The sequence below is a fragment of the Solea senegalensis genome, linkage group LG12, assembly GCF_019176455.1.
Source record: "Solea senegalensis isolate Sse05_10M linkage group LG12, IFAPA_SoseM_1, whole genome shotgun sequence".
NCBI classification, from domain to species: Eukaryota; Metazoa; Chordata; class Actinopteri; order Pleuronectiformes; family Soleidae; genus Solea; species Solea senegalensis.
Genome location: NC_058032.1, coordinates 12,363,515 through 12,379,559, shown reverse-complemented (window position 1 = coordinate 12,379,559; position 16,045 = coordinate 12,363,515). Strand labels below are relative to the sequence as shown.

General features: G+C 41.8%; 1 protein-coding gene across 2 annotated transcripts; it reads left to right on the top strand.

Annotated features, from left to right (window-relative positions):
- Window positions 1–4,181: 4,181 nt before the first annotated feature.
- spon2a (spondin 2a, extracellular matrix protein) lies at window positions 4,182–15,342 on the top strand. Of its 2 annotated transcripts, none has more exons than XM_044039793.1 (6): window positions 4,182–4,337; window positions 7,590–7,818; window positions 9,735–9,955; window positions 12,934–13,125; window positions 14,321–14,492; window positions 14,615–15,342. In XM_044039793.1, exons 2-6 carry the CDS (start codon window positions 7,590–7,592, stop codon window positions 14,800–14,802), a joined length of 1,002 nt encoding a protein of 333 aa, XP_043895728.1. In that variant the 5' UTR covers window positions 4,182–4,337; the 3' UTR covers window positions 14,803–15,342. The 2 variants fall into 2 exon arrangements, with proteins under 2 accessions (XP_043895728.1, XP_043895727.1); XM_044039792.1 differs by lacking the exon at window positions 4,182–4,337 and adding an exon at window positions 5,198–5,303.
- The last annotated feature ends 703 nt before the right edge of the window (window positions 15,343–16,045 follow it).

Sequence of the window (16,045 nt, the reverse complement as noted above, 5' to 3'; positions counted from 1 at the left end):
ACCATTCTGCTGCTTTGAATTTCAGCAGGTCATCTACGCAGCTGAATGCACGAAGATGCTGCCACGTGAGTAGCTGATATTTGCAATGAAAAGCAGTTTGTATGTGATAAAGTGGCTGGTGAGTGTGGCTGTGTGATGAAGCCTTGAGCCTCTGGCCTTAAGCATTGATGAGTGGATTACTGTCTGATTCAGTTGCCTCTCCCCCCCCCAGGTTTAGCATGCTATTTGTAGATTATCCAGATTCAGTGACTCTTTGTTTGAGGATAGTTTACAGTTATGTCTCCTGTGGACGGTGTCAGGTTAGTTATGGGCTTTTTTTAAAATATCTTTAATCTACCAAACAAGACAGTGTTGACATTTTCTCAGACTGACCAAAATGCTAGCATTAGCATACTCACAATGCTAACAGCTTACATAACCTTTTCATAGTGTGTGTTTTTCATGTTTGCATTAGAAATGCAGAGGCACAATATAAATTAATTAACAATTTAAAACTTCAAATATACCAATTATTAACTCAGGAGATCTGGAGAAAGCACAATGGCATTGCTTTGCCAAAATTGTTAGAAGATTTCTGGCCAGGTCTCACTTGTAAAGGAAATGTTAGTCTCAGTGGGACTTCCTCATATAATAAAGGTACAATAAAATAAATTAACTTGTATTTCTGTCTGGACCAAAGTGGTAGACGGACCTGCTGACCAAAAACGTAGTGTTTCCTCTCTGTAACTCATAAAATGTACGTCTGTATGGACACTTGGACCTGGAGACGTGCTGCTGCACACCATGCCAACCAGTATCTAGGACGGCTGACATTCAGTATTACATAAGTCTGTGTGTATAACGTTGTAGTCAAAGGAGGCCCAGGATGTGAGCAGTATTTCACAAACCTGATTCACACACACTCCAAACGCATTTCGGTCCATTTATTCCAAAGACCCATTCAGGAATGTGCAGCGCACTGCACATGGGCATCACGCACCTCTCAGTAACGTACCCCATTAGCTTCCATGCTGTGCAGCCATCATTTTTTATTTGTTTTTTTTTTAGTTCAAGAGGAGGAAGTTGAGAAAGAGCCTTACAGATTTCACCAAGTCAAACGTTGCTGGCTCAGTACACACTTAACTTAAGCTGCTGAACAACCAGGCTTTTTGGACAGTAGAATTCTCTTCCTTAACTTTTCATGGGCACTTTGTTGCAATTGCAATTATCCTCCGATCTGTTTTCCAGCCGTCTGGCTTTAGTAGTGCAATGTTGCTGTTGCCTCTGCCTTAAAACAAATCACTGTGTGCCACATGGGAATGTCGCCGGGTGACACGATATGTAAACACGGCTATATTGAGAAACACAGAGAGTTGCGTGAACCTATTTGACGATGGACATTTGTTTATATTGAAATTGTGGCTTATGTCTGCATGATAAATTAGTCTCCTGACAGATGACATATTCCACCTGGAGGGATTTGACAAAGACCCCAAAATCAATTGATAGATATTTGTCTTTCATTGTTGTTGGAATGATTAAATATTACTGGAGCCACTTCAGCCTGCACAAGATTTATAGTCCCTTACATTTGACCAGCTGTCTGTACTGTGAACACTTCTTGTTGCTAAGATTTTCACTATTACCAAGCTGGTTTACTTCATAAATCACTGCAGTAACACACACATACCTGTCAACAGCCCGGCTGCTTAGCCATCAGTTCACTGGAAAACCATTGTGTCATTGTTCCTAAAGGATCCTGACATTGACAACAGAGTTGACTATACGCTGACGAATAATAAAGAGCAACAGATGTTATTATAGATCAGTAGAATCATTCTGCTGTCTGTACATATATATTTTTTTTTTAATAACATTGGAATGCCAGTCAATATTATCCATCTGTTCCTAATGCTGCTCTTTCCTCCTGTATGTCTGTCTTAGGGGTCTGAAGAGTTTGTGGTGGTGAAACCGAGACACTGGAGCTGGTATGGCTCTGATCCAATGGTCTGTGATTAGCTCATGGTTTTCCTCCCATTGCTCCACTCACTTGGCTCACGTAACACTAACGTAAGCACGTGATTGACAGGAAGAAAATCTTCAACTATCTTGGAGATTTGCGTCAGTCAGGCAACCTGCAGTCGTTCTGCTGCTGTATCTGGTGTCCTCTGGTGTGTGTGTGTGTGTGTGGTGTGGTTTAACTGTGCACTGTATGTGTATGTGTTGTAGTAATCAAAGTAATCGTTGATTCTTGCCAGTGCTGAGATCATATTTTGAGTGATTTGTGTGTGTGTGTGTGTTGTTTGCTTGCACGTATACACTGACTATGAATTAGACCGTGTATTAGTGACGTTTCTCATCCATCTGGATACTGAGCTCACAGACATTAATCAGCAGACTGCTGCAAAAGAGTCTGGGTTTTTCCTGTAACCTACTTTCGACTACAGAGGCAGACAAATAAACAAACAAATAGAAAGTCGAAAACTCCTAACTGTGAGACCACTCCGTAATAATGTCACAGGAAAAGAGGAGAAAATGGACAAAACTACTATCAGCAGCCAAACCAAACCACAGCACATTCAAAACACAACATATACAATGAAAATAGCAAAACAACAACCACATGCTCAACCTCTCCAAATTCTTTGAGTGTGACATGAGTGTGACATGAGTGTGACATGAGTGTGACATGAGTGTGACATCTCACGGTGACACTGCAGTGTGCAACAACCAGAGGAAGGAGGTAAACACCCTTCGACAACTCTCTCTAGTCGTCTACTCTCCCACTCTCTCTGCCCTTTCCTCACTTTTCTTCGATGGTTTATTCATCAGGTTTGTGTGGGTTTTTAGGCTGCATGTAGAAACACGTTGGTGTGCGATGGCAGCCTCCGTGAAGCAAAGCGCTTACCCAAAGACATATAAAAGGCTTATTCTGAAAACAAAACATTTTTATTTTAAATAAGTTACGCATACAATCATATTTATGGGTAGTATATTACATTTTTGACAATAGCTTTCACCTAAATTACTCATAAGTTACTCACTGAACATGTACACTGTCAATGGATATGAGTGAGTCTGAATTCCATGCCCAAGGTGCACAGGAAAAGCTAGTTTTCCCCCGAACTTGTATTTGTTGATCACTTATGACTACAGGACCCAAAGTACAAATTCTCACCTGGCCCATATCTAACTCTACCCCTCCTCTTCCTCTGTCTGCTCCTCTCGGTTCTCCACTAGTTCTTGAAGGTTCACAGCAGAGTCGTACAGTGACGTGGCTGAATCCCTTTTTAAAGGTCTGCCTTTCTCCAGTTTTAGAGTTGTCTTTCAGGTCTGGCTTATGTCAGCCTGGTCAACATGTGCTCGATCCCACATTAGATCACCAGCCGGACCAGGTCGCATGTGTGTGTTGTTTGATGAGATATAGGCCGACTGCTTTGCAGCGCGTCATGGCTGTGGATAGAAATCAGTAACTAAAGTTCCGGTCACACACAAAAAGGCACACGCACTCAAGCGTTAAGGCTCATTTAGTCTGAGCCTTGACACGTTGATAAGTGAGTGGCGGCCGGTAACAGAAACCTCCCTGGTTGTCCATGTGTGTACCAGCTGTGGGAACTGGGACACACACATGCATGCACAACCTGACCTGAGTGAAGGGGTTCCTCAGCTGAGATCACAGCTGGATCTGCCACAGGACAGAGGAACCATTTGTAAAAAATCACTACATTAGCTGAAGAAATAAAGAAAAAAAAAAAGGCCTTCATTTCTGTCCAGACTCCACTGGTCTGTCCTCCAGGTTGTGTGTAAAGGCCTATTCCTCATTTTCTGCCATCTATTTTACTGCCATTATTCAGCAACTCTACACCGCTCACGTCTGACGTGTGCTGAGGAACAGGGGTAAGAAAATACACAGTGCTGCTTGGTGAATGTAAAGAAAGGCCAATGTGGTGACGATTAGCTTGTCAGCAATGAAGTTACTGAGTTTACACAGCCACCAAAAGACTCGAAAGCTTGAGAGAGAAAGACAGGGGGAGAGAAGAGAGGGACAGCGGAGGAGAGGAGTGGGGCTGCTAACCGCCTTTCCATACAAGGAGAGGTAGGGGGAGAAAAGAAGGGAAGGGGGTGGAGAAAGTGAGGGAAAGAGAGGAGGGTAATATGAGGAGATGCAATGAGAGAGAGAGAGGAGGAGAGAAATTTGGAAGGAGAGATAAAGACAGAGGTAAGAGGGATAAAGTCTGATAAGGCTGCACCAGTCAGCTGGCTACAGTAGAGAGACAGAGAAGAGTGATAGGGTGAGTGGATCTGTATCCTCTGCTGCTGCAGCTTCTCTCTCTCACTGACTGACTGATCAAACACAGGTAGGACTCACACACTGAGCCTCCATTCATTATTTACACTCTCTCGCTCACACACACGCACACAGACAGTCTCGCTGAGGGTTGTGTTTTTTAACAGCATGAGATCCGGCGAGTTTTTTTGGTTTGTTTTTTTGTTCCATCAGTGCAGTGGTGGAATATATTTTTAGATGTTTAACCCAACTAAAAAGTAAAACAATTAGATTATAATTAGACAGTGTGATTACGACTCGCTCACTTTACTGGAACACATCCAGGAGATGTGGGAAACATTGAGAAACTATAAAAGCTTCTATGGGTTAAAGTGTCAAGTATTTAATGTGACCTACTCCTACACTTGAAGAACCCTGGCTCTCGTAAAACCTGGAGCGCAACCCTAATTAATTCTATCAGTGAAAACCTGTGTTTGTCCTACTATTTCATGTCGACAAATATCTGCTATTACACCAGGTTTATTCAAGACTTGCTTGAGCATTACATTACATAACATAGTTCAAGTCATTGACAGCTTGTTAGACCTGATAATCTTCCACAGTGCATTCTGCTTCCTGTGCATGTGTGTGCATCGTATTTATAACAATAGAGTCCATCCACTGTATTTCAGGCAGCTTACAGCCTGTATGACTTCCCCTCCAGCGGTCAAGTGTCTGACATTTCAAAGTGTGCCAGAGTACGCTGTGCAGCAGGAGTGTGTGAAGTATTTTACCTCGCACACTCCTGAATCTAACCCTGCATCCCACCAATCTGTTTGTGTGCATACATGCGTGCCCATGTATATGAGCTGCAGTGAGTGTGTGTGTGTGTGTGTGTGTATGCATTATCTCAGTGTGAAGTTGCTGTAATTACCTGGTGAAGGTGCCCGTGGGGCAGCGGAGGCTACGATTGGCTCTGCGCCACATCCCCTCGTTTTATTAGGTCTTGTGCCTGACTGAGCTGACGGATGAGAGCATGTCTCTGGCAAGAGTGCATGTGAGTGTAAATTTTATGTTGAACATACATTATGTGCTCACTGCCCTGTGCGCAGCAATAAAGGCCATATGGCCTAGATTCTTTGTTGCCTGTGTTTCCATCCGACATCAGCTGGTCGCTGGTCTGTGTGTTGACTGGTGAAGTTCAGTGTGGCAGTGGGGGGAATTTAAGAAATGTCTCTTTCACATGTTTTTGTGTCAGGGTGACAAGTTCAGAGGAAAAACATGTGATTAATGGTTGGCCTCATAATGTAACAGTGGATTTCAGACAAACAATTACTGGTGTGTGGCATGATGTGAATATCCAGTAAAAAAAAAGAAAAGAAAAGGTTGATCCTCTTTCTCTTGATTGTGTGTTTGTGGTTTGTGAAAGACACACACACACACACACACACACACACACACCTCTTTACAGCAGCTTGTGACAACACTGACCTCCTTTTCTGTAGTAAACACAGTGGGCAGAGCAGACAGGACAGACGCAGTGAACATCACACACTCGTGTGAAAAATCTCCATCTCCAGGCAGTGCACTTTCATTTCACCGCCTTAGCTTGTTTACTATGAGTGCAGGTCAAAAAAAAGAAAATAATTACAATGACGTCATTTTTCCCAAAAGAAAGGCCTCTTTGGAACAAGCTGCACATGTCGCAACCTGGAGCATCATCTGCCTCCTGCAGAGAAGATCAGATGACTAAGCAGTGAGACTAATGCTGGCCGCTGTGTGTCTCCACACTGGAGGTATTTTTATGGCTGGCTGTTAAACTGTGCAGTGGTTGACATACAATTAATGGAGAAATCTAATTGACAAAGCACCCTGTGACTTGTAAGGCTGCACTTAGGGAAGTGTCAGAGTTTGAGGTTTGCAGCTAAATTGGCAGAGTAACACAATCTGACCTCTGGAAATAGACTTCAGGGACAATGTGCAGCTGGACATGAACTTTGTGTGTGTGAATGTGTGCGTGCGTGCGCGCATACGCGTGCACATGCACCCTGTATGTCGCGTGCGTGTGTGAGTTTGTGAGCTGCTCTACTTGCCCAAATTTAACTGTCTGCATTCTGCAGCTGCTTGGAGGTTTCATTATAGTATAGTATCTCACAGAATCGCCACACGAGGCTGCAGCCACAAAAACATTACTCTCCCTTTCTCGAACATTCAAACACAGAAAAATTCATCTGTCATCAAGTCATAAACTTCTGTCTGAAAGTTAAGCCATGTGCCAATAAAGCAGGACATAAGTGAAATAACATCATTTTTGCAATGCCTTTTAGTCCAAAGTACTTTTTTTTAAGTACATTCAAGGAAAGTGTCCTCGTGCAGATATTTGAAACTATATTAACTATTAACGCTAAATCTATCTCTCTGTCTGTCTGTCTAATAAGCTGTAGTACTTGCGACAACAATCTTAAACAGTAATAATAAAAATATAATAACAGTAAAAACAATGATAGATGCACAAATTCACACCTACACACACGTATACACAGTTCATCTTAGTTGTGTTGCCCTGGGAATCTGATGGAGGAGAGCAGAGACGGGATGAGAATATGGGTGGAAAAGGTGATGAGAGGAGGATGAGTTGTAGAGAAGTGTTTGGAAGGGAGGAGTGCAGAAGGAAGACAAATCAGCGAGGCTCTGAATTACTTGCATCACACAGAGAGTCCTGCTGACAGCCGAGTCAGAGACACATTTTTGAGGCGCACACAGACACACACACACACACACACACAAAGGCGTGAGTGTGAGTCTGACTCAGCGGCAGCGGCCAGTGGTCATTAGATGGTCAGTCACTGAGGTCAGTAGAGCAGACAGGGTTTACATGTGTCCTCAGAGATGTCAGCCGTGTTTTATTTTGGAGCGGCTTCTGTGGCAGACATTACTGCTCTGCCGTGTATCCACAGACTGGCTCTGCACCAACACACAGCGCAGCTCAGGAGATAGTATTAGATTTCCTTTTTTTAAATTGAAGGCTTGAGGGTCAATAGGTTCACAAAGCTTTGTTCTCTGATAAAATAAATGTGTCGTGATATGAGGTCAGGGGCGTGGAATTTCCCCTCTTGTACTGATTTTCCAGGATTGTCTGGGTTTGGTTTCCTAAATGTACATGTTATGATCTTTTCCTTTGTTTGCCGGAGATAATGCGCCAAAGTGCTTTTTCAGCAGCTTTTCATTATAAGATACACCACACATTTAAAGAAAAGTGCCTGTGCAGATTTTTTTTTTTCTGGATACATCTCTCTACCATAAGACTTCACACAATCATTTTTCATTTCTCCATTTCTTCCAGATGATGTCATCGGAGCACCTGACCTGTGGTTGGCTGCAGCAGCTACTCATTGTGCTTCTAAAGCTTTGCCTTGCGTTTGCTGGGCCTTTGCGAGTGCTCAATGGAACTGAATGCACAGCCAAGGGTCCTGCTTCCTACATCCTGGTCTTTACAGGTCACTGGAGCCCACAGGCCTTTCCCAAGCAGTATCCACTGTTCCGTCCCCCTGCACAGTGGTCCAAACTCATAGGTGAGACAAAAAAAAGGAACATGAAATATCTCTGTCATACCGGACAATAATCCACTGAATTTAAGGTTATTATTTTAGGCTTGCAACAGTTTTGCAAAGCCTTTGGTGGGGCACTGACCCTGTCCCTCACATACAGACAGATGTTTTGTCCTTTATTATGAGGTCCATATTGGCACACACACACTCACACACACACACACACACACATACACAGTTGTGAAAGATGTTAATTAGCAAGGCAGCAAGAGGCAGCGAGCAACAAGAAAGACAGTTTAAATGCTACCAGATGGGTGTTTTCTCTCTCTGTTTCTCTAACTTCTGTCTAGCTGTATCTGTAATATTTCTCTATTACTTTAGCTCAGTCCGACTCTCTTTACCACATTTCCGCCGGTTTACCACAAGGTTGGCAGTAAAGACTGGAGTCAAGGCTTTGGGGGTTGGTGAAGGTGGGTGATGATAGTTGGGGTGTGATGTGTCAGACCACGTAACTCTGCAGGGAAAGAAGAAGAAGAGGAGACTCGGGTGCTTTGATTCTGCTCTTTTCCAAGAGCCTTGGACAATGGTATGGATGGCAGATGTTTGTATAGTACATATGTGTGCATGTGCATACATAGTAACAAACATAGTGTGTTGGAGTGTTCATATGTGTCACCCATTGGTGCCCTGCAAGAAGATGATGCTTGAGACCAGATTCTCACTCTCTGATAATTACTTTTATTGTGCCAGGAAAAGGGCACTAGCGGACATGGTGGAATGAGTGTCCATGTTAAAGTTGCCTTCATGCAGATGCAGACAAAATGATTTGATATTTAGAAAGTGTTTGTTAGAAATTGGACAGGTGAATGAGGACAGGTGAATGAACTGGCTTTAATTAAGGTCCCTGAGTGAGGGAGAAAACATTTGTGACCTTTGACCCATTTTGATAGTACAAAGCAAAGCACAACCACTGGAGGGTTTCAGGGGCCTGTGATGGTTTTGTGTTGCATTTTATGGCATCAAGCGACCAAGGACACTGTTATACAGGGGAGAGGGAATGGAGTTTGTCACAGCCAAAGAAAAAGCATGAGCAATTTAAGAAGGGCGAGACCTGGACTTTACCGTCTTGGTGGGACTTTCATGTGATGTTTTCTCATGTTTCAAGGTCTTGACGCTTGTGGGAAATTTGTTAGCATGGAAATGTAATTAAGTGCACAAGTAATGGCAGTTTGGGGAGAAACGGGATAGTGTGTGAAGTGCGCTGCACATGTTGTATGTGTGGCTCGGTGCGGTGTGTGTGTGTGTTAATACATGTGTCTAGAGCATTTAAGTATAAATGCATGGTTGTGTATGTGTGCCGCTACACAGCTCTGAAAAGTGAGGTAAGGCAGAACCATCAGAGCATTTGTCAGCGTGTTTCTGGCTAACCTTACTCTGCCCTTAAAACCACTGGCGCAGGCCAGTGGCTCTACGGGTTTGAGTAAGAAGCTCCAGAACCTGTGGTTCAAACAGTTTAACCTAAATTAGTCTCTTGATTCATAACAGATTTCATAGATAACAGAACTGAATATGATAATGTGAAGCAAATACTGCTGTTGGCCCAAACAGCAAGAAAACATTTACATCTTCTTTTTTTTTGGTCCACTATCTGGCTGCCAACTCTGAGCTCCTGACCCGTCTTTTGGCTGCTCCAGCCTGTGTTGTGGTTTTGTCAGTGATAGATAGAGATAGAGAAAACTATAACCATGCAATAATTCAAAAGACATGCTACTCTTTTTAAGTGTTATTTGCTGAAGTGCAGGAGGTAAAATGCAGGCTCCATGGAAATGATCTCACCGTCTGGCTGAGGCTCTGTGGTACTTCAATGCCATTGATATGCGTTTCACTAAGCATAATGCTCCTGTCCTCTTCTCTCTCTTGTCTTTCTTTTCTCCCTTTAGCGGTAAGCCATACTCGTCATTTTCGACTGTGGGAGGAGGGTGCTTCGGCCAGTGCAGGAGTGCAGATCTTTGCTGAACTCGGGTTGACAGTGGAGCTGATGAAGGCAGCCAAGGAGGCCAGAAAGAGACGCGTGGTTGGCGCCATGTACCGAACGGCAGGAATCCCTAATGGCATCGGGCACAGCTCCACAGAGTTGCTCATGCAGCCCCGGAACTCCGTGGTAGGCACAAATAAAAAGTGAAGTACTTATCCACAAAAGCACACACATGCTCAGACACACAAGTCACAGAGTCACACAAACCATCTGTTTGACCTGATCTTTTCAGTCGTTTGGTGACCTGCTCCCATAACGACCTCGGTCTTTCCACTTACCATCCACATCCATCCTGCCCAGTCTGTTCTCTGTCTGCCACCTGTCCCACTGAACTCTGTGAGCTTGGGGTGATGTTGAGCTAAAGGAAAAGTCTGTGGATTTTGAGAAATAATGCTTTTTTCTTCTCTGTTTTTGTTTCTTTGTTAAATATGGAGAAACAACAGCCTGCTGTAGTGACTTCCTGTCTTAAAGTAACCATACCCCCTTGTAACAAAAACACATTTGTTTTTACACGTCACAACAATATAGTGATGTGTAAGAACCAATGTGTTTTTTTATGTTCTGCGCCAAAGAAAAAATATTACATAGATATTTGTTGCTGATAGATGATTTGTTTTTTATATTTATTTATTAGGAATTTATTTAGATTTTTCTATATGCACAACATACACGCAACAACACAAGGAGCCACATTTCTGACTACAAAGCACATCCAAAAATACTTTTCATTCTTACTTTGATACTTAAAACAGACAACAAAAGCAAAATAAACCAAGGAATCATACATAAATGACAACTTGATGGCCAGTAGCTTCAAAGCTATTAAGTCAGCTATAACAAGGCATGTAGCTGATCTGTTCATTGCCAACCTTGTCCTTTATCCTTGGATCCAATCTTCATGCTAACCAACAAATGTCTTTGGTAGCATATATAGCATAAAGATGTTCTTTGTCACTCTTTTATCCAAATCAATAGAAATTATAAGATTTTCCATAGTTGTTTTACTGCACCTCAACGGTGAAAATAGTCCAAAAATAATAATAAATTATTAAAGATAATAGCCCATGTTTAAGGTCAACAAATGGGCTGAGACGGGAGGACTGTGTTTGGTCTACAGGCTTAATCTCCGACTTGTGTGAGCTACATCTTTGCTCATCTCTGGACTGCAGGGTAAAGCTGGTGCAGAATAGTGAGTGAGTTTGGGAGCCAAGGTCATGGCTGGAGGCTCGGGCTAAATTTGGAGCCAGGGCTTAAACAGTGGCAATGTATTTAAGGCAGGAAGGAGTATGGCTCTTTGGAAAATATGTCATACTGGTCACAGAGTTAACGCTAGAAATGAAGTATTCCTTTACATGTAGCTGATGAATTAGAAGGAAAGAGGTGAGGGTGGTGGTGGGGGGGTTGATATTTAGAAATTCTGTTCCTGACTGAAAGTCTTGTGACCTACATTTATTTATTGATTATTCCACTGGCTGAAACCAAGAGCCCTTACAAATCATAAACAACTCTGTCAGAGGGCATTTTTGTTATGGACAGCAGCAGCATTACAGCTGGTTGTCTGGCTGCATGATGTCAGTGGCTGCTTTTTAACGGGTCTGTCTGTTTTTAGATCCGTAGACAAATGGCACAAGAGTGAGACTAAATCATTACTGTGTTTGAGTCTGTTGATGGTTTTGTCTGTTGTTCTGCTTTCCTGCCTGTCTGTTTTCTAGTTCTCTCTCTCTTATTTATAAATACCTTCCCTTTCCTCTCGTCCACAAACCAACACATTCATACGAAATGCTTAAAAAATCCCAAACACATATGATTTTTATCTCCACAGTCATGAGTCGACTGCTGTAGCTGTTACATTTGTCATTTGAAACAGAAAACGCCAAATGAGTAACATTCAAGGTCCAGCTGGAGTTGTTGCTCACGATACAGTGTTTTATAAGATCAGTGGCACCACAGAAAACCAGAAGGAAACTGAGCATGAAGGTGCTTGTAATGCACTTCCTTACTTTATTGCTTGGGTTCAGAATATAGTTCAGAACACGTGCATGATGGATGCTCGAAACTGCAGCAGAAACAACAGAAAACAGACCCGGTCTCTGTGAATTTTTTTTCTTTTCAGTACTCTACTTGACTTTCACACAGTCCTTTCGTAGCCACCCAAAGCTGTCCCAAACATCCTACCTTAAGCACAGAATATATTGGGCCACAAATGAGGAGACGTTTGGTGTTCTCTGGGTGTCTGCCACCCCAGCGTGTGCTGACCCATAGGCCATTTCCTGTATGAGTCACCAGCTCTCGGAAACCATCCATCACACTGGAGACACAGCGCAGGGAAATTGAATGGGTACATGTGTGCACACACATGCAGTTCCCCATGACCCACTTCCATTGATGTGATCATTTATAAATTATACTCTGTGGTAAATAGAATGTGGTCTACTACTCAATCTTTTTCATTTTTATAGACAAGGGACAGTTTAACACAATATTTGTTTTCTTTTCTTTCTCAGCTCCACAGTTCATCATCATTCCGGTTGTTTGCAGGTTTAGACTTTTGACCTGAGCCATGAAAATATCCACAATTAGTCCAATGTGTCAAGTGAGATTGATTATAACTTTCAGTACATTTTTCTTGTAGTTGAAAACTTGAAGAAGCAAATCTGCAAAGCTGCACCTACTCATTAGTGTGTCAGTAGTCAGACACAGGACATGCAAATCAATTATTTTGGGTGTAGAATAAAAAAAAGACACCTCAGTGGCTCTGTAAGGTCTCCTGCAGTTATAGTGGCCGACATGTGTCTGATGGGTGAGATGACCTTTTGCTCCACACTTTATATTTGTCTGTTGTTTTGTTTGTTATTGGTGTTTTTTTTTTATCATGTCTTATGTCACTGGAGGTTCAAAGAATCACTTTCACCACACATGACAGTTAAGTTGATTGAAGCTTCTGTGCATTAGCTGTTGAGTTGCTGAAAATGTGTCACATGTTACACATGTTACCTGTCTGGTTAAGTGGATTAATGAAATAATTGATTATTCATTTCTTATCCTTCTATTGAATTGTGTAAAGTAAATATACCTTTATGTCATCTTCTCTCTCCAATCAACAGTTGTCAGTGATGGTGAAGATGATCCCCAGCCCTGACTGGTTTGTCGGTGTGGACAGCGTAAACCTTTGCGAGGGCAGCGAGTGGAAACAGGAAGTGACCATTGACCTCCATCCTTATGATGCAGGGACAGACAGCGGATTCACTTTCTCCTCCCCCAACTTCCCCACGAGTCCCCAAGAAAACATTACAAAGGTGAGCTCCTGCCATGCAGTATAAAAAACGGCTTCCACTCGTAGGATGATGTATTTATTGTGTCATTCATGCATTCATTTCGTGGTGACAAACAGAAAAGTTGATGGCCCTCGTCTTGGGAAATAGTTTAGTGTGGGGATGGGACATCATACTCTGCTGTCTACACTTCACTGACTGACTGATGACTGAAATGATTTGAATAAGAATGTCTCTATTTTGCAATAGAGCATCAAGTATAATGTGTTTAAAAGCAGTCATTCTCACAAGAGATTTCTTTTGGGCTGCCAAAAAAAATGTACACAATTTTATTCCAGCATTTATGTTTATATGTTTTAAATAATGTGCATAAAATTAAGTTGTGAATCATTTCTCAAACATACAGTACACCTCTTGGAAAAGCCTGGTTTACCTATAAAAAATATTAGATAAGAAACGTTATGCACAAATTAGCTCTTGTGAATTAGGTCATGATATTTTATCATCTTTAAAGGTAACTTATGTAAAAGATGTACAACAGCGACCTTTAGCATTTAAACCAGTCACTGCAATCCCATTTAAAAGCAGTGCAGGGGCATAGTTGCCAGATTTTTTTTCCAAAAATACAGAAATAAGGCACCACACGTATACCAATTATACCATTACACTGTGTTCATGTTCAAACACATCTACATACATAACTGTCCCACCGTCTTTTTATCAGATGATGAGAGGAGACGACAAGGCAACAATAATATACATGAAATATCCACTGACGAGGTGTAAGAGAAAGAGCGTTACCTAAACTTGGATAAAGGTCTTCGTGTTGCTTCCCTGTCTGGAGGAAAAGTATCCCTACATGTCTGTAGACAGCTCCCTCGCCCATTTCACTCGTTTACTTTTTAACGCATCACACCAGTATTGTTCACTATGTTTGCTCTGCTAGTATCCTGTGTGCTGAGTTTGCAGCCTGCAAATGATAATTTTGTGAATATACTGGCTGCACCATTGTTATCAAAAAAGCCAGTATTTCACTTTAACATGTGTCCTTAGTCTGTGGTGACACATCATGGTCATTGTATGTGTTATTATAACACATTTATCATATTACCTTTGTTGGGACACACTGTTTTAAAGTGAGCTGTTGTGTTATTTAAACTTGTGTCAACTGAACTAAGCTGATCTGTTGTTGTTGTTGTTTTTTTGCTGACTTGTTCAGATCACATCTCAGATGCCAAACCACCCAGCCAACTCCTTCTACTATCCACGCTTAAAGGAGCTACCACCAATGGCCAGCATAAGGATCACTCGACAGAAGAGGCTGCCTGACCGTCAAACCCCAATATCCAATCATATTCTGCCTAACTCCATCAGTCCGCAGCGCTTCTCAGGTAAGACCAAGACTCCATATTAGTGCTGGCCAAAAGTTTTACCTGGGAGGACCAAAAATTAAACCACAAGATGATTTGAATTAAAGGTATTTATTTCATCTGTCTTTCTCCCTTCCACACAGTGACACCACTGGACTGTGAAGTGTCTCTCTGGTCATCCTGGGGTTTGTGTCTGGGTCCTTGCTCCAGAGGTGGCACTCGCCACCGCACCAGGTACATCCTTCTGAGGCCAGCAAATGCTGGCGTCCCCTGTCCTGAGCTGGAGGAACAGGCTGAATGTGTACCACACAGCTGTAGGAAACACCACTAATCCACACAAATATTGCCAGTATTGGATAGTGGGACTCTTACATTATCATTGCTGGATTGAGAAAGATGTGTATATATACAATACACTTATCAGATCAGTCATGGTCCGTTTGTAACCAGCAACACAAGTTTTTTAAGGTTACGCTGATAGAGGCACACCGATGTCACAAATTAACACATTTCACATGCACACATGCACATGTATCCACACAGGTAGGAACAGAAGTCTCCACACAAAGATCCTTGCATATACTGCATACTATCAGGCATTAGTTTACCTATGGCACATGCAGCTCTTTAAAAAATAACCTCACACCCAATTTATAAATATCACCCTTCACAAGAAAAAATAGAACCCTAATAGCTGACTTGAAGCATAGAGCCAGTATGAAGATGCTGACCTATTTTGTAACAAAATACAAGTAAAATAAAGATGAATATTTGTTGTATTATCCTTTTTGATATTTTAATGTTAAGGTTTTGTACATACTGTGCCGATGTATAACTTGTGAATAAATATGGAGGCGTTTTTTCAAATAGAGGACATCTCAGTTTTTCACTTGGAAAGTGTTAGCATGTTGGGACAAATACAAAACTTGTTTGAGACCATGCTACCTGTCATACATGATGCATTTGTGTCTTTATATGTACCCAAAGAACAGTGCTAAACGTTCACTCTGGCAGAAACAGAAATACAAGCTGCTTTCTTCTGAGCAAGGAAGTTTGTGGCAATGCAGCACCCCCTAGTGTTCAAAAACAACAACGACGATATAATACTGTATAAATAACACAGGTCCACCCAGCTGATGAGTCTGTCCAGCATGTTCAAAGTCTCTTTGTAATGTATTGTTTTTATTATAAATATATGTACATGTATGTGTGATTGTGAACTTGCAACGAGGCAAATCATCCAGGTTTGAATGAATTATTAGCCTAAAATATTCCCTTATGTCTTGTGTCAAAATGGAAAATGAATACAACCCCTATTCAGATATTTTTTTAATTTGAATACTAACATGGTGTTTCATCTATTTTTTGAAATACATTATTTATTTCTTAGAATGGATAAGTTATTTTATCTCCACGTGGGGAGAAGAAGACTCATCTTTAAAGGTACAGTGTGTAAACTTGTGTATAACAAGTGAATATCCCTCACCTCCAAGAATATTCCCTTCCAAGTGTGCTGGATAACTTATGTAGCTAAAACATGTATAATTATTTTATCTTCAAAATTAAAAATAATT

Coding starts and splice junctions, on each gene's coding strand:
- spon2a (XM_044039792.1), top strand. CDS start 5,283: ATGTCTCTGGCAAGAGTGCAT. Junction 5,304..7,589: donor TGTCTCTGGCAAGAGTGCAT/GTGAGTGTAAAT, acceptor CATTTCTTCCAG/ATGATGTCATCGGAGCACCT. Junction 7,819..9,734: donor ACAGTGGTCCAAACTCATAG/GTGAGACAAAAA, acceptor TTCTCCCTTTAG/CGGTAAGCCATACTCGTCAT.